Here is a 25,620-nt window from a genome sequence, read left to right on the forward strand (position 1 = left end):
AAAAATTTTAGGAATCAAACCATTTAAAAAATATTTTTTCCCCTTTGTACCTGAAAACAAGAAAGCTTGAGAGAACTAAGATTTTCTGGCTCTGGATGCTCCTTTGAAAGGCATATCTGCTTTGAACAAGATATACCTTCAATGCATTTACTAGCAATTTTAGAGAAAAACTAACTTTATGTGATAGAAAAAAATATGGAAATAAAAGTCTGATTTTATGCTGTTTCCTGATACAAGACATGATGCAAGGAAAAAGAATTATGGTGATTGGTGCTGGAGTCAGTGGATTAGGTGCCATTAAGATCTGTCTGGAGGAGGGACTGGAACCCATCTGTTTTGAAGAAAGCAATGACATTGGAGGGCTGTGGAGATATGAGGTAAGTTTGAATATGCTTATACTTCTATATACTATATACTTCTAATGACATTTTTTCATATCTGGGAAATAAGAATGCAAGGACTACAGCACTAATTTAGCCTTCAACTACTGCTCTTCTGAAGAAAAGCTATGACCAATGTAGACAGAATATTAAAAAGCAGAGGCATTACTTTGCCAGCAAAGATCCTTATAGTCAAAGCTATGATTTTTCCAGTAGTCATGTACAGATGTGAGAATTGGACCATAAGGAAGGCTGAGCACCAAAGAATTGATGTTTTGAACTGTGGTGTTGGAGAAGGCTCTTGAGAGTCCTTTGGACAGCAAGAGAATCAATCCAGTCAGTCCTAAAGGAAATCAGTCCTGAATATTCATTGGAAGGACTGATGCTGAAGCTGAAACTCCACTATGTTGGCCACCTGATGCAAAGAGCTGACTCTTTAGAAAAGATGCTGATGCTGGGAAAGGTTGAAGGCAGGAGGAGAAAGGAGTGACAGATGACGAGATGGTTGGATGGCATCACCGACTCAATGGACATGAGTTTGAGCAAGCTCCAGGAGATAGTGAAGGATAGGGAGGCCTAGTGTGCTGCAGTTTATAGCATCACAAAGAGTCAGACATGACTGAGTGATTGAACAACAAAATATCTGTGATTTGATTCCTTTCTTCTGCACAAGGATGAGGTTCAATCGATCTCATTTGCTTTCAGACTCTAGCTCCTTGAAGGAGACTTGTGTGCTTGCTCTTCCTTCATCTCCACCATCACCACATGATAGACATCCTGGCAATTCCCCAAAACTGCTCTCACCACTGTTACCAATAAAATGGACAAACTGAATGGACTTTCTGTCCAGAATTGTATTGCTTTCTCAAGGGGATCCAATGATGTTAAAAATCAGCTCCTTTTTAAAACACTTGTCTCTAGTTTCTGTGATTTCACTCTGTTGTCTTTCTGATTTTCCTTCTCAGTATTTTTCATGTTGCTAATTATAGCTCTCTTCTTACTTTTCTGTTTTTTTTTTTTAACTTTTTATGTGTTCTTTAGGATACCTTCCTAGCCCTCTGTGGCTTCAGTTATCACATATATGCTAATACATGAACTTTAGATTTTTATCTTGAGCCCAAGAGTATGTATGTACAGCCAGGGCAACTAATACCAACTCTAAAATTTCAGGACAAAGCTGAAATCTCAAGAGCTGAGCACAGTGATAGTATTTGGCCTGCATCATAGGTATATTCCCTGGTGGTTCAGGTGGTAAAGAATCTGTCTGCAATGAGGGAAGCATGGATTCAATATCTGGATTGGGGAGATCCCCTGGAGAAGGAAATTGCAACCCACTCCTCTATTCTTGCCTGGAAAATCCCATTAACAGAGGAGGCTGGTGGGCTACAGTTCACGGGATTGCAAAGAGTTGAACACGACTGAGTGACTAAAACTAGCCACTAGATAGGCATATTAAAGTGCTGTTCTTCAGCTTATAGTTATACTCCTGGACCACATGGTCTTCAATGTTACCATGGAGGAAAAAGGAGGTAGGTCAAAAGATACCAACTGTTAGTTGGCTAGGTCTAGCCTAGATGTGGTACTGACTGCTTGCCTTTGCTAACCTCTGGAACGTTTCACCAATACCTCGTTGGCTTTTCGGGTTTCTCATTACCTATGTTACCAATTCTCTGCATTACATTCCCTGTTTCAAGTATCGAGAGAGGAGCTCCCATATTCCTGGATGGACCATGTCTAATACAGATACATCTCAAGAAAATCCCCAATCTCCCAGTCTGATGTCCTTTTCACCCTATACATGCAATTTCTATAAGTCCTATAACAAAGCATGCATTGATAATTGCTTTTCCCTGCGAGGTTTTCCTAGCATTTTATGTGTATTCTTTGGTCTCCACAACAACTCTGTGACATAGACAAGTACCTACTTAGAAGTGAAGAAATAGATTCAGAGAAATGGCTTAATGTCAATTTCCTTGCTGGAGCCTTGCAATGATATATCTCAAGGACTATGACAGAATGCTCCCAAATACCACAATATGTCATCTGATTTCACTAGGTGATGCCCATATAAAGCTTTCATTTCACCAGCCTGGTCATATTTACAGAGATTGTCCTTATCAAAAGGGATAATTTTGTATATGAATGTTTTAACATTGTGGAATTCTTTAATATAACAATGCTCTTCATTTTGAAGAAGACTCATAGTTTGATCTGTTGTTAAAGTTGATAAACTTTAGCAGGTATCCTTTGTTTTCTTGGTAGGAGAAGACGGAAGGAGGCAGGCCAAGTGTCTATAAGTCTGTCATCAGCAACACTTCAAAGGAGATGATGGCCTACAGTGATTACCCTTTCCCTGACCACTTTCCCAACTACTTGCACAATTCCAAAATCATGGAGTATCTCCGTATGTATGTCAAACACTTTCACCTTTTGAAGCACATCCGGTTTCTGGTAGGTGGGACAGAGAACACCCAGCATACAAGGAAGTCTCTTGTTAGAGCCCAAAGCCAGGCCAAAGCTGTGAGCTTTACATACATCTCCATGGAAGTCATACATCTCCATGGAAGTCTCCTTCAGGAGAAAATATGGGAGATTGACTGAAATGCCAAACTGTACACCTGGTGTGGGATCACTCCTAGCTACCCTGAGGACTGTAGTCTGAAAAAATTGAGCTAATCTCACCTTAAAAATGCCTTGTTCGGGAGACCAGTTATACTTGAGCACTTTAATGAAAGCCCAGATGAGAGTACCTGCAGTCAACTTTATTCATTGAGGTCAAGAGTTCTTGAGGGCATCAGGGAAGAGTGGTCATGAGTCTTTTTTCTCATTCCCAGTCGAAGGTGTGCAGTGTGAAGAAGCACTCTGATTTCTCTTTCACGGGACAGTGGGATGTTGTGGTGCAGGCTGAAGGAAAACAGGAATCCTATGTCTTTGATGGGATTATGGTGTGTAGTGGACTTTTTATCGATTCCTTCATGCCACTTCAGAAATTTCCAGGTATGTGTTACTGAATTCTAGGGCACTAGTGTTGTGAGATACTATCACTGTAGCTATTATTATTTTTGGAGAGAGTTTATAATTCTGAAAGTCACCTTAGTTTCATAATAAATATTATATTTTCTGATTATAATGTAATGCAAGTTTTTTCAAGTTAGTTCAAATAATACATTTATAAAATTGAAAATAAAACATACTAAAATATCCTATCACCACCAGTTCTGGGCTATTTAAGAGGAAGGTGCTACATTTTAATAGTGTGAAGTAATTAGTAAGAGCAAAGATACAGAAATATATTAAGATTTTGCTTTATTTCTGAATGTGCTTTATTTCTGTGTGTGCTTTATTTCTGTGTGTGCTTTATTTCTGTGTGTGCTTTATTTCTGTGTGTGCTTTATTTCTGAATGTGCTTTATTTCTGTGTATATATATATATATATATATATGCACACAGAGGCTCAGCAGAGAATTAAACAGATCAAAATTTTTGTCCCCTTGGAGTATACATGGTAGTAGATGGACAGAGACACAAAAAAGGATATATATATATATATATGTATATATATATATATATATGAGTGAGTGCTAAGTTGCTTCAGTCATGTCTGATTCTTTGTGACCCTATGAATATAGCCTGCCAAGTTCCTCTGTCCATGGTATTCTCCAGGCAAGAAACTGGAGTGGATTGCCACGCACTCCTCCAAGGATCTTCCCAACCCAGGGATTGAACCTGCTTCTCCAGTATCTCCTGCATTGCAGGCAGATTCTCTACCACTGAGCCACCAGGGAAGCCCCATGTATATACACATATGTATAGATAAACATAACATAACAGGATGACTACAAATAGCTAAGTGCTAGTGTCACTACATATCTCACAAGATACTGCAGTGCTACTTACTATTTGGAAGCTTAAGCACTCTGAATATAAGGAATCATGCAGCAATGATTTACCTGCACAAGAGCTCCTTCTTAGCTCTAGAAGAAGAATATGTATCCCATTTACTCTAAGAGGGCTGAACCTGAGAATCCTTTGGGCTTCTCAGGAGATGCTGGATTCCCCCACTTTCCATTCTTATGTCTGTTTCCAAATGCACAAGAAGAAAGAGAAAGAGAAAATTGGTCAAAAGTGGTCTGTTAGTTATTAGAGGTTTAGATATTCCTGTATTCATTCAATCAGTATTCATTCAAGAAATATTATTCAAGAAATATTCAGTAGATCTGAGCATCACTTTTGTGGCAGAGGCTCAGCAGAGAATTAAACAGATCAAAATTTTTGTCCCCTTGGAGTATACATGGTAGTAGATGGAGAGAGACACAAAAAAGGATAAATATGTGGAAGGTAATAACTATGAAGAGAAACAACTACCAGGAAGAGCAAAGGGTTGGTGGTTGGGGAGACGGGCTTGTCATGCAAGGCTAGTTGAAGTGGTCAGGTAAGGCTTCAGCAAGAAAATAGCACTGGACTAGATACCCCAAGGCATTGAGGAAGTGATGCAAATAACTGAGGAATGCAGATTGTATAAAAGGAAGAAAACAGTGCAAAGAACTTGAGGTAGGTGTGTACCAGACAGGTCCATGTGGTGAGAGTACAAGAAAGAGTACAGGGAAATGATGACAGAGAGTGAATGCTGCACCAGATCAATAAGAATTTAAAAGGCCATTGTCTGGACCATAGCTCTGACTTTAACTGAGGTGGGAGCCACTGGGAAGTTTTCAGCAGAGCAGTGGCATGCTCCAATCACGTTGGCTATTGTGTTGAGAACAGCTGGGGAAGGAGCTGGGAAATCAGAAACAGGCAGGCCAGGGAGGAGGTTCTTGCTAATTCAGGTGGCAAATGATGGTGATTTTGACCAGGATAGTGGCAGTGGAGACATAATGTGGTGCTTGGATCTTAAATATAGTTTGAAGTTCAGCTCAGTTCAATTGCTCAGTCATGTCCAACTCTTTGCGACCCCATGGACTGCAACATGCCAGGCTTCCCTGTTCATCACCAACTCCCAGAGCTTGTTCAAACTCATGTCCATCGAGTTGGTGATGCCATCCAACCATCTCATCCTCTGTTGTCCCCTTCTCCTCCTGCCCTCAATCTTTCCCAGCATCAGGGTCTTCTCCAATGGGTCAGTTCTTCGCAACAGGTTGCCGGCGTATTGGAATCTTAGCTTCAGCATCAGTCCCTCTAATGAATATTCAGGACTGATTTCCTTTAGGACTGACTGGTTTGATCTCCTTTTAGTCCAAGGGACTCTCAAGAGTCTTCCCCAACACCACAGTTCAAAAGCATCAATTCTTCGGTGCTCAGCTTTCTTTATAGTCCAACTCTAACATCCATACGTGACTACTGGAAAAACCATAGCTTTGACTAGATGGACTTTTGTTGGCAAAATAATGTCTCTGTTTTTTATTTTTATTTATTTATTTATTTTTACTATAGTTTTGTTTTATTTATTTATTTTATTTTACAATATTGTATTGGTTTTGCCATACATCAACATGAATCCATCATGGGTGTACACGTGTTCCCCATCCTGGAGCCCCCTCCCCCCTCCCTCCCCATACCATCCCTCTGGATCATCCCAGTGCACCAGCCCCAAGCATCCTATTTTTTAATATGCTACATTGGTCATAGCTTTTCTTCCGAGAAGCAAGGGTCTTTTAATTTCATAGATGCAGTCACCATCTGTAGTGATGTTGCAGCCCCCAAAAATAAAGTCTGTCACTGTTTCCACTGTTTCCCCCTCTATTTGCCATTAAGTGATGGGACCAGATGCCATGATGTTAGCTTTTTGAATGTTGAGTTTTAAGCCAACTTTTTCACTCTCCTCGTTCACTTTCATCAAGAGGCTCTTTAGTTCTTTGCTTTCTGCCTTAAGGGTGATGTCATCTGTGTATCTGAGGTTATTGATATTTCTCCCAGAAATCTTGATTCCAGCTTATGCTTCATCCAGCTCAGCATTTCACATGATGTACTCTGCATAGAAGTTAAATAAGCAGGGTGACAACATGCAGCCTTGATGTACTCCTTTCTGAATTTGGAACCAGTCCAGTGTTCCATGTCTGGTTCTAACTGATGCTTCTTGACTTGCATACATATTTCTCAGAAGTCGGGTAAGGTGGTCTGGTACTTCCATCTCTTTAAGAATTTTCTGCAGTTTGCTGTGGTCCACACAGTCAAAGGCTTTGGCATAGTCCATAAAGCAGAAATAGATGTTTTTCTGGAACTCTCTCCCTTTTTTGATGATCCAGTGGATGTTGGCAATTCGATCTTTGGTTCTTCTGCCTTTTCTAAACCCAGCTTGAACATCTGCAAGTTCTCAGTTCATGTACTTTTGAAGTCTCACTTGGAGAATTTTGAGCATTACTTTGCTAGCATGTGAAATGATTGCAATTGTGCAGAAGTTGAACATTCTTTGGCATTGCCTTTCTTTGGAATTGCAATGAAAACTGACCTTTCCCAGTCCTGTGGCCACTGCTGAGTTTTCCAAGTTTACTGGCATATTGAGTGCAGCACTTTCACAGCATCATCTTTCAGGAATTCAAGTAGCTCAACAGGGATCCATCACTTTCACTAGCTTTGTTCATAGTGATGCTTCCTAAGGCCCACTTGACTTCATATTACAGGATGTCTGGTTCCAGGTGAGTGATCATACCATCATGGTTATCTGGGTAATGAAGATCATTTTTTTATCGCTCTTTTTGTATTCTTACCACTTCTTCTTAATATCTTCTGCTTCTGTTTGGTCCATACAATTTCTGTTCTTTATTTTGCCCATCTTTGCATGAAAATTTCCCTTGGTATCTCTAATTTTCTTGAAGAGATCTCTAGCCTTTCTCATTCTATTGTTTTCCTCTATTTCTTTGCATTGATCACTGAAGAAGGCTTTCTTATCTCTCCTCGCTACTCTTTGGAACTCTGCATTCATATGGATATATCTTTCATTTTCTCCTTTGCCTTTAACTTCTCTTCTTTCCTCAGCTATTTGTAAGGCCTTCTCAGACAACCATTTTGCCTTTTGGCTTTTCTTTTTCTTGGGGATGGTCTTGATCACTGTTTCCTGTCAATTCACAAGCCTCTGTCCATAGTTCTTCAGGCACTCTGTCTATCAGATTTAATCCCTTGAATCTATTTGTCACTTCCACTGTATATATTGTAAGGGATTTTATTTAGGTCATACCTGAATGGTCTAGTGGTTTACCTACTTTCTTCAGTTTAAATCCGAATTTGGCAATAAGGAGTTCATGATCTGAGCCACAGTCAGCTCTCATCTTGTTTTTGCTGACTATAGAGACTTTCTCCATCTTTGGATGCAAAAAATATAATCAATCTGACTTTGGTATTGACCGTCTAGTGATGTCCATGTGTAGAGTCATCTCTAGTGTTATTGGAAGAAGGTGTTTGCTATGACCAGTGCATTTCTTGGCAAACCTCTGTTAACCTTTACCCTGCTTCATTTTGTACTCCAAGGCCAAATTTGCCTATTACTCCATGTATCTCTTTACTTCCTAGTAAAAGTTGGAAAAAAAGAATTTGCTGATGGATCAGTTATGAATTTTTTTTAAGTGATATGTTATAGAAGGATAAAAAGGATAATGTTATTGTCCTAGGCAATGGAGTTGCCATTTCCTGAGAGAGAAGAGGTCTTGGAAAAGCTAATTCTGCCTGTTTGAGGGGGCAAAGCTTGAGCAGGTAACAGGGTCTTAGAGATGATTATTGAAAATGGAAGAGGATGGGATAAGATTTAAGAAATTCAAAGATGAACATTAGACTTATTTTTCAAGTGCTATGTTTTAGGAGTGTTTAAAAAGATCCTTATATCATTCCTATGAGCTAGATGAAACCATTTCCATTTTACACATTACAAATACATCTAGTAGTGAAAAAGTTATGAAGTATGCCCAGGTTTGTTTGATCTCAAGGTCTACTCCCATATTGAGCCAGAGGGCAAAATGTTCATTTTGGAACAGAATAAAAATATTTTATCTTGGGAAAAAGAGACAGAGGAAGGATAGATGAAAACACAGGAACTTTAAGATGTTGAGGAACTCATCTCAGGTTTTTATTGTTTCATAAAAAATGAGAATAAAATGTTATCTTCAGGTAGTGAGAGGCATTTTAGTAGGACCAGGAGGAGGGGGAATAATTGGAACAGTTGTAGTCAGAAATTGAAAGGAAAAGTGAACTTAGCAATGATTGAGCTCAGGAATTCACTAGGTGATGATCAAAGAATTGCTTCCAAGGGAAAGCTGAGATTTTGGAGCACATTCACCAGATAAAGGAAAAAGAGCAAGGAATGATCCACAATTAGGATGGAACAGGGCTGTCCAATGTCACAAGAGGAGCAGAGAAGCCTATAAGTGCAGGCCTCAATGTTGTCTGAAAGATGAAATAGTACAAAATCAACCAGATGTTATGGTTTGGCCACATGAGGTTTTTGTTTAAGTCAGAGCATATTTTTTAAACAAAAATAATGTTTTTATATCCTTTCAGCCTCAGAATCAGTGAGCATTTGTCCCCAGTAGGGACGGGGGAGCCTGGTGGGCTGCCGTCTATGGGGTCGCACAGAGTCGGACACGACTGAAGCGACTTAGCAGCAGCAGCAGCAGCAGCAGCAGCAGAGAGCAAAGGGAATAGTGCTAGTATTAGTAGAAAGGGTGTACTGGGCCTAGGAAGAGATGGAAAACAAGGTAGACAGGGATGAAGCTTGGGTTAAGAAAGCAAGACAGGAAACTGGATGAGAGCAGTATTTATAATAACGAAGATGATGGATAAAGAAGATGTGCTACTTATATAGGAGTCAAGCTCTTTTCGAAGACTTGGCAGGATATACATAAGTTAAAAAAAAAAGAGGCAGAAGTAAAATATCTGACTTTTTAAGAAACCTGAGAATTTGTTTAAATAGAAAATTTTTGTTTCAGAACAGAACAGTAGGAGAATTAATTCTGTCTGATACTGTAAGAGAAGCACATTTCACAGACCAGGAATAGTAGACCAGAAAATGAGAGATTTAAATTAGATGGCCTTTGAGTTTAGCAATAAGCTTTAGAATATACCAGCAGTTTAAAAGGTAAAATAACTGTCAATGCTTGATTGTGTTCTTGCCCACAGGAATCATGCGTTTCAAAGGTCAATGTATTCACAGTTGGGAATACAAGAGTCCAGAGAAATTTCAGGGCAAGAAAATCATTGTGATTGGCATTGGAAATTCTGGAGCTGATTTGGCGATTGAGCTCAGTCATGTAGCTGCACAGGTTTGGTGCCTAAATTCTCTTTCTTGAGATGCAGCCTGGCCCCTACCTTCTGAAATATGAGAATTGCACGAAATATGTGTAGTATGTACTCATATGCTGTTTCAGTACTGATTGTTAATTACCTCCTCACATCTGTTTCCTCAGTAGTGAATTAGTGATAGTTGCTCAGTCATGCCTGATTCTGCAATCCCATGGACTATAGCCTGCCAGACTCCTCTGTCCCTGGAATTCTCCAGGCAAGATTACTGGAGTGGGTTGCCATTTCCTTCTCCAGTTTCCTTAATAGGCATCTTGATAATCTACTCCAAAAAAGAAAAATGGAGAATGAAATACAAATAAATATTTCAAACCTCAAAGACTTTCAAATTGTTTATTTTTACCAGAGTCTGAAGATTTTACCAGTTCAGCCAAGAATTAACCACCCCCCCCCAAAAAAAAAGAAGAAAAAAAACTTACTAGATAACCATTTTTAAAATCTCTTTATTTTTCATTGACATGACACTTGACACCATCTTCCAACCCCAATTCCTTCAATAGGGATACAAATTAACTAAGTGTTGTAGTTACTACAACACAGTCATTAGCAGCTGGATGGGATCTTTGTGTCAACTGTTGATATCTAGCCTTTTTGAATCATCATGTGTTTTTGGAATTTAAGACATTGTAGACATCAAATACTGCTTTTGGAAAGGTTCAAAAAGAATAGTGGGTTGATCCAGAAGAAGGCTTGGTGCTATAAACAACAAGTCAGATGTGTCTGTATGTGGGAGTGTGTGTAACTATTTGTTGGCCTTCCTGCTTTTGAGAACAGAACTCTTCAAGATAAAGGACAATAGAGTTTTTATCCATTCCTTCTCATGAGCCAAATGAGTGATATCTGAAGAACTGAGAAATTATCCTATGAAAGTGAACTATCATATCTATTGTGCATTTACTTGCATTCTCTCCTAGGTGTTTCTCAGCACAAGACGTGGTGCATGGATTTGGAACCGGGTCTGGGATTATGGGATGCCCATGGACACTGTTCTCTTTACTCGTTTTAATTCTCTTCTCAACAAAATTTGCCCTGAATTTTTAATCAACAGATGGGCAGAGAATAAATTAAATGCTCGCTTTAACCATGAAATTTATGGCTTGCTACCTCAACACAGGTATGTTCTAGGATTTTTAAAAAGTAACTTTGCTGTTGCCTTTTGGAATCAGTGGGCCAAACTTGGAACATAAGGATGATTTAGAGTTCATGTTTTACCACCTTAAAAGTAGACTTTGGCTATCTTAGGAGAATGTTAATCATCGTTTCTTTTCTCATGTTTCTCTGGGCCATTCTATTCATTAAACTTAAAAGAAGGAAATTGAATTTCAGGCATGGTGGCAGCTTCATCTGTCCCCACTCTTGATGTTTTCAAGCTACTGTGCACTTTTTCTTTAGGCTCTGAAACCTTAGACTGTAGAGAAGCAAATAATATACTATGCCATAAAAATAAACTCCATCTTTCTGAGGCAAATTTTCAAAAAGTCAGGAATCTGGTAAGATTCCATCAACAAGATGGAAGACTTCTGAGAGAGTCCTTTGAAATTCAATTCTTTCTTTCTCTTGAATAGAAATCTGAATCCAGACACCTGTGGTGTGAATCCTAGTGTCACCACTTTATAGGTGTGTGATATTGATCAGATTTACTTAACTATTTGTGCTTCATCTTCCTTATATATAAAATGGTGAAAATATTCACCAATTCAGTGGATGTTTTAAACATTAAAGAGGAAAATACATATACAGTTTACACTAGTCCCAAACACATAATAAATGTTCATCAATTTTCTCTTGTTTTATTGTCTAATTAATTTTCTAAACATATTAAAACTATACTCATGGGATTTTAGTTTATGGAGGTGAGTGAGCAGCAACATGGAGAGGTCAATGACATTGTAAGGAGAATGTATCACTTACGTTTTCTAAGAGAAAGAGACATACCAAGCCATGTAAGGCCACATGGGAATTTATTCAGCTAGAAACAGAAACAAGGGGAAAACAGATACTAGAGACTTCATTGGGGTTTCTATGGGACAAGCAGGGCAGTTCAGTTCAGTGCAGTTCAGTCATGCAGTCGTGTCTGACTCTGCAACCCCATGAATTGCAGCACGCCAGGTCTCCCTGTCCATTACCAACTCCCAGAGTTCACCCAAACTCATGTCCATGGAGTCAATGATGCCATCCAGCCATCTCATCCTCTGTCATCCCCTTCTCCTCCTGCCCCCAATCCCTCCCAGCATCAGAGTCTTCCAATGAGTCAACTCTTCGCATGAGGTGGCCAAAGTACTGGAGTTTCAGCTTTAGCATCATTCCTTCCGAAGAAATCCCAGGGCTGATCCCCTTTAGAATGGACTGGTTGGATCTCCTTGCAGTCCAAGGGACTCTCAAGAGTCTTCTCCAACACCACAGTTCAAAAGCATCAATTCTTCGGCGCTCAGCTTTCTTTATAGTCCAACTCTCACATCCATACATGACCAATGGAAGAACCATAGCCTTGACTAGATGGACATTTGTTGGCAAAGTAATGTCTCTGCTTTTGAATATGCTCTCTAGGTTGGTCATAACTTTCCTCCCAAGAAGTAAGCATCTTTTAATTTTCATGGCTGCAATTACCATCTGCAGTGATTTTGGAGCCCAAAAAAATAAAGTCTGACACTGTTTCCACTGTTTCCCCATCTATTTCCCATGAAGTGATGGGACCAGATGCCATGATCTTCACTTTCTGAATGTTGCGCTTTAAGCCAACTTTTTCACTCTCCTCTTTCACTTTCATCAAGAGGCTTTTTAGTTCCTCTTCACTTTTTGCCATAAGGGTAGTATGGTCTGCATATTTGAGGTTATTGATATTTCTCCTGGCAATCTTGATTGCAGCTTGTGTTTCTTCCAGCCCAGCGTTTCTCATGATGTACTCTGCATATAAGTTAAATAAGCAGGGTGATAATATGCAGCCTTGACAATATACAGAAAATATACAGGCAGGGCAGGGCAAGGTAAACAGTTGAGAATTGGCTGGTTTGAATATTCCCAGTGGATTTTAGGCTAGATTTGTCTGGTTCCTAGCCCTGGGATATATAATGGTCATTTGAGTTAAATTCATATATATGTGTTAGTCCATTCCAGTCCATTTTAGTTCGCTGATTTCCTAGAGTGTTGACATTCACTCTTGCCATCTCCTGTTTGACCACTTCCAATTTGCCTTGATTCATGGACCTAACATTCCAGGTTCCTATGCAATATTGCTCTTTACAGCATCAGACCTTGCTTCTATCACCAGTCACATCCACAACTGGGTATTGTGTTTTTTTTTTTTGTTTTGGTTTTGTTTTTTGTTTTGTTTTGTTTTGTTTTGTTTTGTTTTTACTTTACAATATTGTATTGGTTTTGCAACACATCAACATGAATCTGCCATGGGTGTACATGTGTTCCCAATCCTGAACCCCCCTCTCACCTCCCCCCGCCCCACCACACACCATCCCTCCAGGTCATCCCAGTGCACCAACCCCAAGCATCCTGCAGGCTGCATTGAACCTAGACTGGTGATTCATGTCTTATATGATATTATACATGTTTCAATGCCATTCTCCCAAATCACCCCACCCTCGCCCTCTCCCAGAGTCTGAAAGACTGTTCTATACATCTGTGTCTCTTTTGCTGTCTCACATACAGAGTTATCATTACCATCTTTCTAAATTCCATATATATGTGTTAGTATACTTTGTTACTGTTTTTCTTTCTGGCTTACTTCACTCTGTATAGTCGGCTCCAGTTTCATCCACCTCAGTAGAACTGATTCAAATGTATTCTTTTTAATTCCTGAGTAATACTCCATTGTGTATATGTACCACAGCTTTCTTATCCATTCATCTGCTGATGGACATCTAGGTTGTTTCCATGTCCTGGCTATTATAAACAGTGCTTCGATGAACATTGGGCTGCACATGTCTCTTTCAGTTCTGGTTTCCTCGGTGTGTATGCCCAGCAGTGGGATTGCTGGGTCATAAGGCAGTTCTATTTCCACTTTTTAAAGGAATCTCCACACTGTTCTCCATAGTGGCTGTACTAGTTTGCATTCCCACCAACAGTGTAAGACGGTTCCCTTTTTTCCACACCTTCTCCAGCATTTATTGCTTTTTGACTTTTGGATCACAGCCATTCTGACTGGTGTGAAATGGTACTTCGTTGTGGTTTTGATTTGTATTTCTCTGATAGTGAGCGATATTGAGCATCTTTTCATGTGTTTGTTAGCCAGCTGTATGTCTTCTTTGGAGAAGTGTCTATTTAGTTCTTTGGCCCATTTTTTGATTGGGTCTTTGTTTTTCTGGAATTGGGATGCGGGAGTTGCTTGTATATTTTTGAGCTTAGTTGTTTGTCAGTTGCTTCATTTGCTATTATTTTCTCCCATTCTGAAGGCTGTCTATTCATCTTGTTTTAGTTTTCTTTGTTGTGCAGAAGATTTTAAATTTAATTAGGTCCCATTTGTTTATTCTTGCTTTTATTTCCAGTATTCTGGGAGTTGGGTCATAGAGAATCCTGCTGTGATGTATGTCAGAGAGTGTTTTGCCTATGTTCTCCTCTAGGAGTTTTATAGTTTTTGGTCTTATGTTCATATCTTTAATCCATTTTGAGTTTATTTTTGTGTATGGTATTAGAAAGTGATATAGCAATCAGAATCCAACAACACATTAAAAAGATCATACACCATGACCAAGTGGGCTTTATCCCAGGGGTGCAATGATTCTTCAATATCCACAAATCAATCAATGTAATACACCACATTAACAAATTAAAAAATAAAAGCCATATGATTATCTCAATAGATGCAGAGAAAGCCTTTGACAAAATTCAACATCTATTTATGATAAAAACTCTCCAGAAAGCAGGAACAGAAGGAACATACCTCAACATAATAAAAGCTATATATGACAAACCCACAGCAAACATTATCCTCAATGGTGAAAAATTGAAAGCATTTCCCCCAAAGTCAGGAAGAAGACAAGGGTGCTCACTTTCACCACTACTATTCAACATAGTTCTGGAAGTTTTGGCCACAGCAATCAGAGCAGAAAAAGAAATAAAAGGAATCCAAATTGGAAAAGAAGAAGTAAAACTCTCGCTGTTTGCAGATGACATGATCCTCTACATAGAAAGCACTAAAGACTCCACCAGAAAATTACTAGTGCTAATCAGTGAGTATAGTAAAGTTGCAGGATATAAAATCAACACACAGAAATCCCTTGCATTCCTATACACTAATAATGAGAAAATAGAAAAAGAAATTAAGAAACAATTCCATTCGCCATTGCAACAAAAAGAATAAAATACTTAGGAATATATCTACCTAAATAAACTAAAGACCTATATATAGAAAACTATAAAACACTGGTGAAAGAAATCAAAGAGGACACTAACAGATGGAGAAATATACCATGTTAATGGATTGGAAGAATCAACATAGTGAAAATGAGTATACTACCCAAAGCAATCTATAGATTCAATGCAATACCTATTAAGCTACTAGCAGTATATTTCACAGAAATAGAACAAATAATTTCACAATTTGTATGGAAATACAAAAAACCTTGAATAGCCAAAGCAATCTTGACAAACAAGAATGGAACTGGAGGAATCAACCTGCCTGACTTCAGGCTCTACTACAAAGCTACAGTCATCAAGACAGGATGGTACTGGCACAAAGACAGAAATATAGATCAATGGAACCAAACAGAAAGCCCAGAGATAAATCCACATACCTATGGATACCTTATCTTTGACAAAGGAGGCAAGAATATACAATGGATTAAAGACAATCTCTTTAACAAGTGATCTGGGAAAACTGGTCACCCACTTAAAAGAATGAAACTAGATCACTTTCTAATACCATACACACAAAAAACTCAAAATGGGTATTGTTTTTACTTTGGCTCCATCCCTTCATTCTTTCTGGAGTTATTTCTCCACTGATCTCCAATAGCATATTGGGCACCTACTGACCTGGGGAGTTCCTCTTTCAGTATCCCATCACTTTGCCTTTTCGTACTGTTCATGGGGTTCTCAATGCAAGAATATTGAAGTGGTTTTCCATTCCCTTCTCCAGTGGACCACATTCTGTCAGACCTCTCCACCATGACCTGCCCATCTTGGGTGGCCCCACAGGGCATGGTTTAGTTTCATTGAGTTAGACAAGGCTGTATCCTAGTGTGATTAGGTTGACTAGGTTTTGTGATTATGATTTCAGTGTGTCTACCCTCTGATGCCCTCTTGCAACACCTAGCTTTCTTACTTGGGTTTCTCTTACCTTGGACATGTGATATCTGTTCACTGCTGCTCCAGCAAAGTGCAGCTGCTACTTCTTACCTTTGATGAGGGGTATCTCCTCACCGCTGCCCCTCCTGACCTTGAATGTGGAGTAGCTCCTCTAGGCCCCCCTGCACCAGTGCAGCCACTGCTCCTTAGATGTGGGGTAGCTCCTCCTGGCTGCCTGTGGGCAAGAATTCTTTAGAAGAAATGGAGTAGCCATCATGGTCAACAAAAGAGTCTGAAATGCAGTACTTGGATGCAATCTCAAAAATGACAGAATGTTCTCTGTTCGTTTCCAAGGCAAACCATTCAATATCGTAGTAATCCAAGTCTATGTCCCAACCAGTAACGCTGAAGAAGCTGAAGTTGAATGGTTCTATGGAGACCTACAAGACCTTTTAGAACTAACATCCAAAAAAGATGTCCTTTTCATTAGAGGGGACTGGAATGCAAAAGTAGGAAGTCAAGAAACACCTGGGGCAACAGGTAAATTTGGCCTTGGAATATGGAATGAAGCAGGGCAAAGACTAATAGAGTTTTGCCAAAAGAACACACTAATCATAGCAAACACCCTCTTCCAACAACACAAGAGAAGACTCTACACATGGACATCACCAGATGGTCAACACTGAAATCAGATTGATTATATTCTTTGCAGCCAAAGATGGAGAAGCTCTATACTGTCATCAAAAACAAGACTGGGAGCTGACTGTGGCTCAGATCATGAACTCCTTATTGCCAAATTCAGACTTAAATTGAAGAAAGTAGGGGAAACCACTAGACCATTCAGGTATGACCTAAATCAAACCTCTTATGATTATACAGGGGAAGTGAGAAATAGATTTAAGGGACTAGATCTGATAGAGAGTGCCTGATGAACTATAAACTGAGGTTACTGACGTTCTACAGGAGACAGGGATCAAGACCATCCCCATGGAAAAGAAATGCAAAAAAGCAAAATGACTGTATGAGGAGGCCTTACAAATAGCTGTGAAAAGAAGAGAGGTGAAAAGCAAAGGAGAAAAGCAGAGACATAAGCATCTGAATGCAGAGTTCCAAAGAATAGCAAGAAGAGATAAGAAAGACTTCCTCAAAGATCAATGCAAAAAAATAGAGGAAAACAACAGAATGGGAAAGACTAGAGATCTCTTGAAGAAAATTAGAGATATCAAGGGAATATTTCATGCAAAAATGGGCTCGATAAGGGACAGAAATGGTATGGACCTAACAGAAGCAGAAGAAGAGGTGGCAAGAATACACAGAAGAACTGTACAAAAAAGATCTTCATGACCCAGATAATCAAGATGGTGTGATCACTCATCTAGAGACAGACATCCTGGAATGGGAAGTCAAGTGGGCCTTAGAAAGCATCGCTATGAACAAAGCCAGTGGAGGTGATGGAATTCCAATTGAGCTATTTCAAATCCTGAAAGATGATGCTGTGAAAGTGCTGCATTCAATATGCCAGCAAATTTGGAAAAGTCAGCAGTGGCCACAGGACTGGAAAAGGTCAGTTTTCATTCCAATCCCAAATAAAAGCAATGCCAAAGAATGCTCAGACTATCACACAATTGCACTCATCTCACATGCTAGTAAAGTAATGCTCAAAATTCTCCAAGCCAGGCTTCAGCAATACGTGAACAGTGAACTTCCAGATGTTCAAGCTGGTTTTAGAAAAGGCAGAGGAACTTGAGATCAAATTGCCAATATCCACTGGATCTTGGAAAAAGCAAGAGAGTTCCAGAAAAACATTTATTTCTGCTTTATTGACTATGCCAAAGCCTTTGACTGTGTGGATCACAATCAACTGTGGAAAATTCTGAAAGAGATGGGAATACCAGACCACCTGACCTGCCTCTTGAGAAACCTATAGACAGGTCAGGAAGCAACAGTTAGAACTGGACATGGAACAACAGACTGGTTCCAAATAGGAAAAGGAGTATGTCAAGGCTGTATATTGTCACCCTGCTTATTTAACTTCTGTGCAGAGTACATCATGAGAAACGTTGGGCTGGAAGAAGCACAAGCTGGAATTGAGATTGCCAGGAGAAATATCAATAACCTCAGATATGCAGATGACACCACCCCTATGGCAAAAAGTGAAGAGGACTAAAAAGTCTCTTGATGAAAGTGAAAGAGGAGAGTGAAAAAGTTGGCTTCAAGCTCAACATTCAGAAAACGACAATCATGGCATCTGTTACCATCACTTCATGGGAAATAGATGGGAAACTGGAAACAGTGTCAGACTTTATTTTTTGGGGCTCCAAAATCACTGCAGATGGTGACTGCAGCCATGAAATTAAAAGATGCTCACTCCTTGGAAGGGAAGTTATGACCAACCTAGATAGCATATTGAAAAGCAGAGACATTACTTTGCCGACTAAGGTCCATCTAGTCAAGGCTATGGTTTTTCCATTGGTCATGTATGGATGTGAGAGTTGGACTGTGAAGAAAGCTGAGCGCCAAAGAATTGATGGTTTTGAACTGTGGTGTTGGAGAAGATTCTTGAGAGTCCCTTGGACTGCAAGGAGATCCAACCAGTCCATTCTAAAGGAGATCAGCCCTGGATGTTCTCTGGAAGGCATGGTGCTAAAGCTGTAGCTCCAGTACTTTGGCCACCTCATGCGAAGAGTTGACTCATTGGAAAAGACTCTGATGCTGGGAGGGATTGAGGGCAGGAGGAAAAGGGGACAACAGAGGATAAGATGGCTGGATAGCATCACTGACTCTATTGACGTGAGTTTGAGTGAACTCCAGGAATTGGTGATGGATAGGGAGGCCTGGCATGCTGCAATTCATGGGGTCAGAAAGGGTCGGACACGACTGAGAGAGTGAACTGAACTGACTGAGCCCTGCGGTAATTAAGGGCAAGGGAAATATTGCCCTGGAGTGTGAGAGTTAGATAAGTAGTTGATCGGCGCTAAGAATTGGTTGGAGCTATAGATTTGGGATTGGATGGTTTGCATAAAAGAGAAGTGCTCTTAGCAGAGGCATTTGCTATCTTTAAAACAGGTTAGGCAAGCGAGACAGCAAGATTTTTGTCTCCCTGGACAGCAATGTTTTTACAATGTCAGAATAACATAAAAGAGAAAATAAAAGCCCAACTACACATCAACATCCCATTTCTAGCTTGAATGATTGGGTAGAGAGTGTATCATCCTACTAAGGTAAGGAATTAAGAAGGATAGGAAATTTGGAAGATGTGAGGAGGCTGTGTAATGATTTAAGCTTTAGAAAACAGCATTTGAGATACTTAAGGTATCCCTACAGAGATACATGGCAAGCATTAGGATAGAATATTCTGAAAATCAAAGTGGAGAGCAGACTTGCAGTCATCAGCCCTTAGGATGTATAACAGAGTCTTAGTGGTAGAGTATGTGATTATCAGGATTAGGAACAAGGAGACTGGCAAATTTCGTATAGACACTTCTGTTATTCTCCTTTGCATGTACATGTACATGTGTGCACACATCCATAAATACCCCTCTTCTCAAGCTGCCTTAAGAAACAATAATAGGGTTTGAGTGGCAGGTGTGTTCATTATTATATAGGTAGCAAGCATGCGAGTTAAAAGAATGGACTTATCAGCTCTCATAACTTGAAACTCAAGAAAGCTAAGATTCATTAGAAAGTTTGATGGAAATAAATAAGGAATGATTATTGAACTTTCTATGAAAACATGATTTGTCTGCATTTGAAATGTAGAGTGCAATATTCTGGACACTGAACCTCAAGAAATACATAATAGAACCAGAAAAATCTTTTGAGAAGGAGAATGAAACTGATAACGGTTGACTGAAGTTCTGCCACATAAAGATGATAGAAATCTCTCTATATTGGTATGAAGAAAGGGTGAATGTGGATTTCACCAGATACAAACTAATAAGAGCTATCCACGATGTTTCAGAGAGTAAAATTTAGATTTGGGACAAATATATATACTATATGATTAATACAACTATGATATTAATAGAATAAAATCTTGCTTGAAAATTATAGGAAAGATAAAAGAAACAATGTGGTAAATATATATTCACCCAATTATTAAGAATATAAATATATTCCAGTTAAAATATATTACAATCATGGATGACAAATCAATTTTGTCTTTTATTAGTAAAAAGATATAATATGCATGTGCAAAACAAAAATGTATATATATGTGTGTATATATATGTAGCTTTAAAATGTAAAACAAATTTTAGCAAATCTGATGCTTACCTGCTATATGACCCTGGAGCAGTTATGCATTTTGTCTTTCTTTTTTATATATATTGACAAGATGCAATCCTATCTGCCTATCTGCTGTGAAGTTTAAATGAAGAAACACATAATATTGCCTATATGCACAGCCTAGATTAATTTAATGCATATTTTTTAGCTCCTATTATAATCAAGTAGCACTTTGGATACTGGGGAAGAATGATGACAGTACCACAATTCTACCTCTTGCCGGGCTTCCTAGAGTTTTCAAAATGTTGTACAATGACACAGCATAATATATGCTATGAAGAAACAATCAGGGTTTGGGAGATAAACTGTTTTTAGATGGGCTGGTTATGGAATGCTTGAAATGAAAATGAAATGCCAACCCAGGAATCGAACCCAGGTCTCCCGCATTGCGGGCAGACACTTTATCGTCTGAGCCACCGGGGAATGGCTATGGAATGCTTATGTGATAAAAGAACATTTGAATCAGAATCTGAAGGAATTGAGGGGGTAGATCCTGAGAGATATCTGAGAGAATAATATACCAGGAAGAAGAAATACCAAGTCCAAAGACATCAATGGCATGACTTATTCCAGGAGAAGTGAAGAATCTGGTGTAGCTAGAGTACAGGTGGAGAGGGAAAGTGGTAGGAAGTAGTTCAGAGAGGTAGGCAGGCACCTGATCACATACAGAATTTTAGGACTTGGGCATGGAAATAACTTTAGAGTATATTTTTAATGAAATAGCAATATATTTGGGAATAATTTTACATTTTAAAAGAATCACTCAGGCTGCTGATTGGAGGAAAAAATGTGGGGAGTCAAAGGTAGAAGGAGTGTTAAACTGCTTTAAACAGTATTAAACTATTAGTTTACTAACAGTGTTAAATTTAAATAATGTTAGTAAATATTACAAAAATGCCACGTAGGTTCTCAAAATAATGGAAATCAGGCTATGATCTGATTTTTCTGTTCCATTTTAAACACTTCACCTGTTGCTTTATAAAAAAAAAATCTCTCTCACCTGCCCAAAAAATTGTTTTAAGGAAATTAAGTATCAATATATCACTGCTATAAACTTATATCACCTTTCAAAAGTTTCTCTCTGCATGTAGTAAGCACTGTATAAACATTATTGGCACCTTGATGAATACAGAAGGTTTATTCAGAAAATAATTCAGAAGAAATATTGAGCAAAAATCTTTTATAAAATAAAAATGTATGTCTTTCATTTTTTAGCATGACTAAAAAATCATTTTAAGTATTTTCTTAGCTTACCTACTTTCCAAAAAGACTTATATTAGTTTTCCTGCATACAAATTTCATTCTTCAGATTTCTGACTCATCAAGCTACTGTCGGTGATGACCTACCCAACTACATAATATCTGGAAGAGTTCTGAGGAAACCAAATGTTACAAAGTTCACAGAAACATCAGCCATCTTTGAGGATGGCACACAAGAGGATGTGGACGTTGTCATCTTTGCCACAGGATACACTTATTCTTTCCCATTTTTGGAAAATAATTCAACAGTTCTGGATATCCAGCGTTCCATGTATAAATTTGTTTCCCTCCTGAGCTAGAAAAACCAACGCTAGCTTTCATTGGCATCCTCCAGCCAGTAGGAGCCACTATTCCCACATCAGAACTCCAGAGCCGATGGGCTGTACATGTATTCAAGGGTATGTCATGACCTTTTTCATATTTACAAAAAATAACCATCCAGATAATGTGATTTCAGAGGCACTGCAGAAGTCTGCTGCTGCAAACATATCTGAAGCTCACCTTTACAGTATTTGAAATTCTGCCTCTTGAGATTTTTTGCTTCAATGTTTGATGGCTATGTAATCTTTATGATTCCCATATGAAAATTAAGATTAAAAAACTACTACCTAAATATATCAAATGACAACTTATTGGCAAATAATTCTTTAAAGCACATCAGCAAGGTACACAATATAGGAAATGAGGGCAGGAAAAAAGACCTCAACATGGGAAATAACAATTATCCTACTTTCCAATCTTTCTAGAATATCTCTGGAGTGATCCACAACTACAGGGAGCATTTTTTTTTTTGCCTGTCTCTCAAGTTTAAAATATAAAAAGGACAAGTAGAGTCACAGAATTATGAACTGTGAGTTATGAAAATTATGGCAGAGTCATAGAGTAACTGGAATAGGGCCACAGCAAAATTAAAAGAGCAAGAGCTTTGTAATCTAGCGGGCTCTGATTAAAACCCAGTTCCTCCACATACTGACTGCATGGTCTTGACATATTACTTGACCTCCACAATTCCCTCACTTAGAAAAATGAAATAATTAGATGTATTGTGCAGAGTGGTGAGAATTAACAATTAAGCATTTGTCTTTTGTAAGCCTTCAATGAATGTTGATTGTATGAATCAAGATTAGCCATGGTGCTAATTTTTTAATTATTATTCTTTTTTATATCACAACTTTTAGGTTTAGAATAGATTGAAGACAGAGTCAAATCAACCTTAATGAAATGATGTCAATCACATTGCAATAGTTCTGCTCATTTCTTTGTTCCTTCTTTAAAATGTTTCCCATATGTCCCTACTAGATTCTGCTTCTTGAAATGTAGGGTATTTTTCATTAAAAGAAGGAATAATTATGGGAAAGTGTTTTCCATGATTTAAGATGAAAAATCAAGAAGAAATCTCTATCCAATGAAGACAATCAGGAGTCATTGACTCACCATTAGTAGCTATTGAAAAGCTAAGTGATAGCATAAATGAACAAGCATAGCTCACTATTTAAAAGAGAATCATGTAGACTATCATGTAAGAATTGAATCGCCAGTCTATGTCTGACACAGGATACAGCATGCCTGGGGCTGGTGCATGGGGATGACCCACAGAGATGTTATGGGGAGGGAGGTGGGAGGGGGGTTCATGTTTGGGAACGCATGTAAGAATTAAAGATTTTAAAATTTTTTAAAAAAAATTTAAAAAAAAACATACAAAAAATAAATAAATAAAAGAGAATCAGAAAAAATACGCTGGTTATGGAACTACACACACACTACTTTGTGCCTTCCTTCAGTTCATTCTTCTTTGTGAGATGTGAGATCTGCCAGTCAAATTGTGTGGAGAAGGCAATGGCACCCCACTCCAGCACTCTTGCCTGGAAACTCCCATGGATGGAGGAGCCTGGTAGGCTTCAGTCCATAGGGTCACTAAGAGTGGGACAAGACTGAGCGACTTCACTTTCACTTTTCATTTTCATGCATTGGAGAAGGAAATGGCAACCCACTCCAGTGTTCTTGCCTGGAGAATCCCAGGGACAGGGGAGCCTGGTTGGCTGCCGTCTATGGTGTCGCAGAGAGTCAGACACGACTGAAGCGACTTAGCGGCAGCAGCAGCAGCCAAGATGTGAAGTCATTACAGCCATGTTTTTGCATGTGTAAGGCATGTGCGCCTGATAGAACAGTGAATGCAGGGCAGCCCAGAGCAGCTCCTGAATCCATCGCTCCCATTCTTATGCTATCTCATGATGTTCTCCACCAAACAGACCCTCCTATTACACATTTCTTCCTCAAACCACACCTTTTCAATAGGAAAATCATTTTCACATTTGAAATTTCTTTCCTAGGATTGAACAAATTACCTTCAGTGAGTGGCATGATGGCTGACATAAGAAAGAAGAGAACCAAAGCTGAAAAAGAGTAAGAAACTTGCTTCTTGATGAAAGTCAGTAGAAAGTGTTTAGGTGGAGGTGTTTGTATTTCAAGCATTCTTTATATTTTTCTCATGATGGAATCTGTCTATCTGCCTGGAGGAGATCTCAAATTATCAACGTTTTAATTTTCTCTTAATTATGCATAAGTATCATATATGGAGGACTTATTGAATGGAATGGGTAGAGAATGGTCCAACTTGGAAACTGTAGAATTTTATTTAAAGTTTATGGAACACTTTATATAACATATAATTATAATTTGTGTCATGCTGTAGCCTTAGAGATGTAAAGCGTCTGAAAATATATGATGAAATGAAGGATTGTTTCACTCTTTTAACGTGTTGAAAAGAAAAACCAATGTGAGAAATGAGATAGGAGACCATTACAGGATCCAATTAAAATGCTAATGTTTGGTTAGGAGCTTGTGGATTGCACCAAACCTTCTTAAAGGAAAACTATTCTCAACCACTAGTGTTGGGGATATAATTTATTTCTATTTAGCAAATATCTACTGAGAATCTACAGTGTGGAGGTCACAGCATGTTCTCAATGAGAAATAAAAGGTTTTATTTTAAGAATCATAATCTGTTATCCAGTAACTTTGGTTTAGGAGGGTGAAGATTTGCATTTCAGTAATATTTAAAATGAAATTAATATCACACATATATGTACAATTCTTGTAGCATATTCCATAGTGTACTCATCACCACTGACTTAACCAAACAAGACTATATCCTAATTGAGAATTAAATTCATGGACAAAGAAAATTTAAGAAAAGACAAAAATCCTCTGAAACCCACTTATTAATATCCAAGATCCTTGGAAGGATTTGTTGGGGAAAAAACACTGCAAGAATATTTTGTTAAAAAGCACTGAGGCCAAAGTCAATGAAAAGAAGAAAACATTTTATATCTCATTTTTTGGAGAAATCATCAGCCAATGTTTAGATGTAATTGTGCTTGGAGAGATGGAGTTTCTGATAGTTTCCTCTTCTGGTTTCAGGTACCTGAATAGTCCCCGCAATGCACGCAGAGTTCAGTATGTGAATTACATGGATGAAATTGCCTCTGAAATAGCAGTGAAACCCAACCTGTTCTCACTTTTCCTGTGGGATCCAAAGCTGGCTCCGGAAATTTTTCTTGGGCCGTGCACACCTTACCAGTACCGCCTACAAGGGCCAAGGAAGTGGGCTGGAGCCCGGGAAGCCATTCTGACTCAGAGAGAACGGATCATTAAGCCCCTGAGGACTCGCACCCTCATATGTGACCAGGCTCCATGGTCTGTGCCACTTTGGCTTAAAAGTATCTGTGTAGCCCTTCTCCTCTTTGTTCTCACTTTCATCATTAAAGGATAATCCTCCTGTGACCATCGCTATATTGTAGGTTAACAGTAACACACACTAATTAAGAGACTGGGCACGTGCAAGTATTTATCCCTCACTCTGGACTAGACTAATGCAGTGAATTGCCTAATAATTACAAAATTACTCATGTATGAGCATTTGGCAAAATTGGAGTCTTCAGAAGTCCAAAAGGGTAGAGTGACAACTTTAGCTAAAGCCAACTCGAAAATTGGAGATTTCAAATGAAATGGTTTATATGAAAGCTTGCTCTAGAAAAGCACATTTAATTTCTGTAATATGAGAAATGTTCTCAGTTACCAGTCTCTCCTAGCCTCCTTTTGTATGAATTGGTGAATTCTTTGTTTTTCATGTAAAACACAGGCTAGGAAAAAGTTTCTCTTCAATGGCTTAGCA

The 25,620-nt window shown here is 38.7% G+C and overlaps 1 protein-coding gene across 1 annotated transcript; it reads left to right on the forward strand.

The window, feature by feature from the left end:
* Positions 243–25,218, forward strand: LOC102174448 (dimethylaniline monooxygenase [N-oxide-forming] 5-like). Its single transcript, XM_013975095.2, is given in 9 exon segments — positions 243–377; positions 2,643–2,831; positions 3,215–3,377; positions 9,483–9,625; positions 10,577–10,776; positions 21,496–21,725; positions 21,728–21,844; positions 23,777–23,849; positions 24,867–25,218. Coding segments are annotated over 9 exon segments (1,602 nt in total).

This window comes from Capra hircus, chromosome 3 (assembly GCF_001704415.2).
Source record: "Capra hircus breed San Clemente chromosome 3, ASM170441v1, whole genome shotgun sequence".
Lineage (NCBI taxonomy): Eukaryota > Metazoa > Chordata > Mammalia > Artiodactyla > Bovidae > Capra > Capra hircus.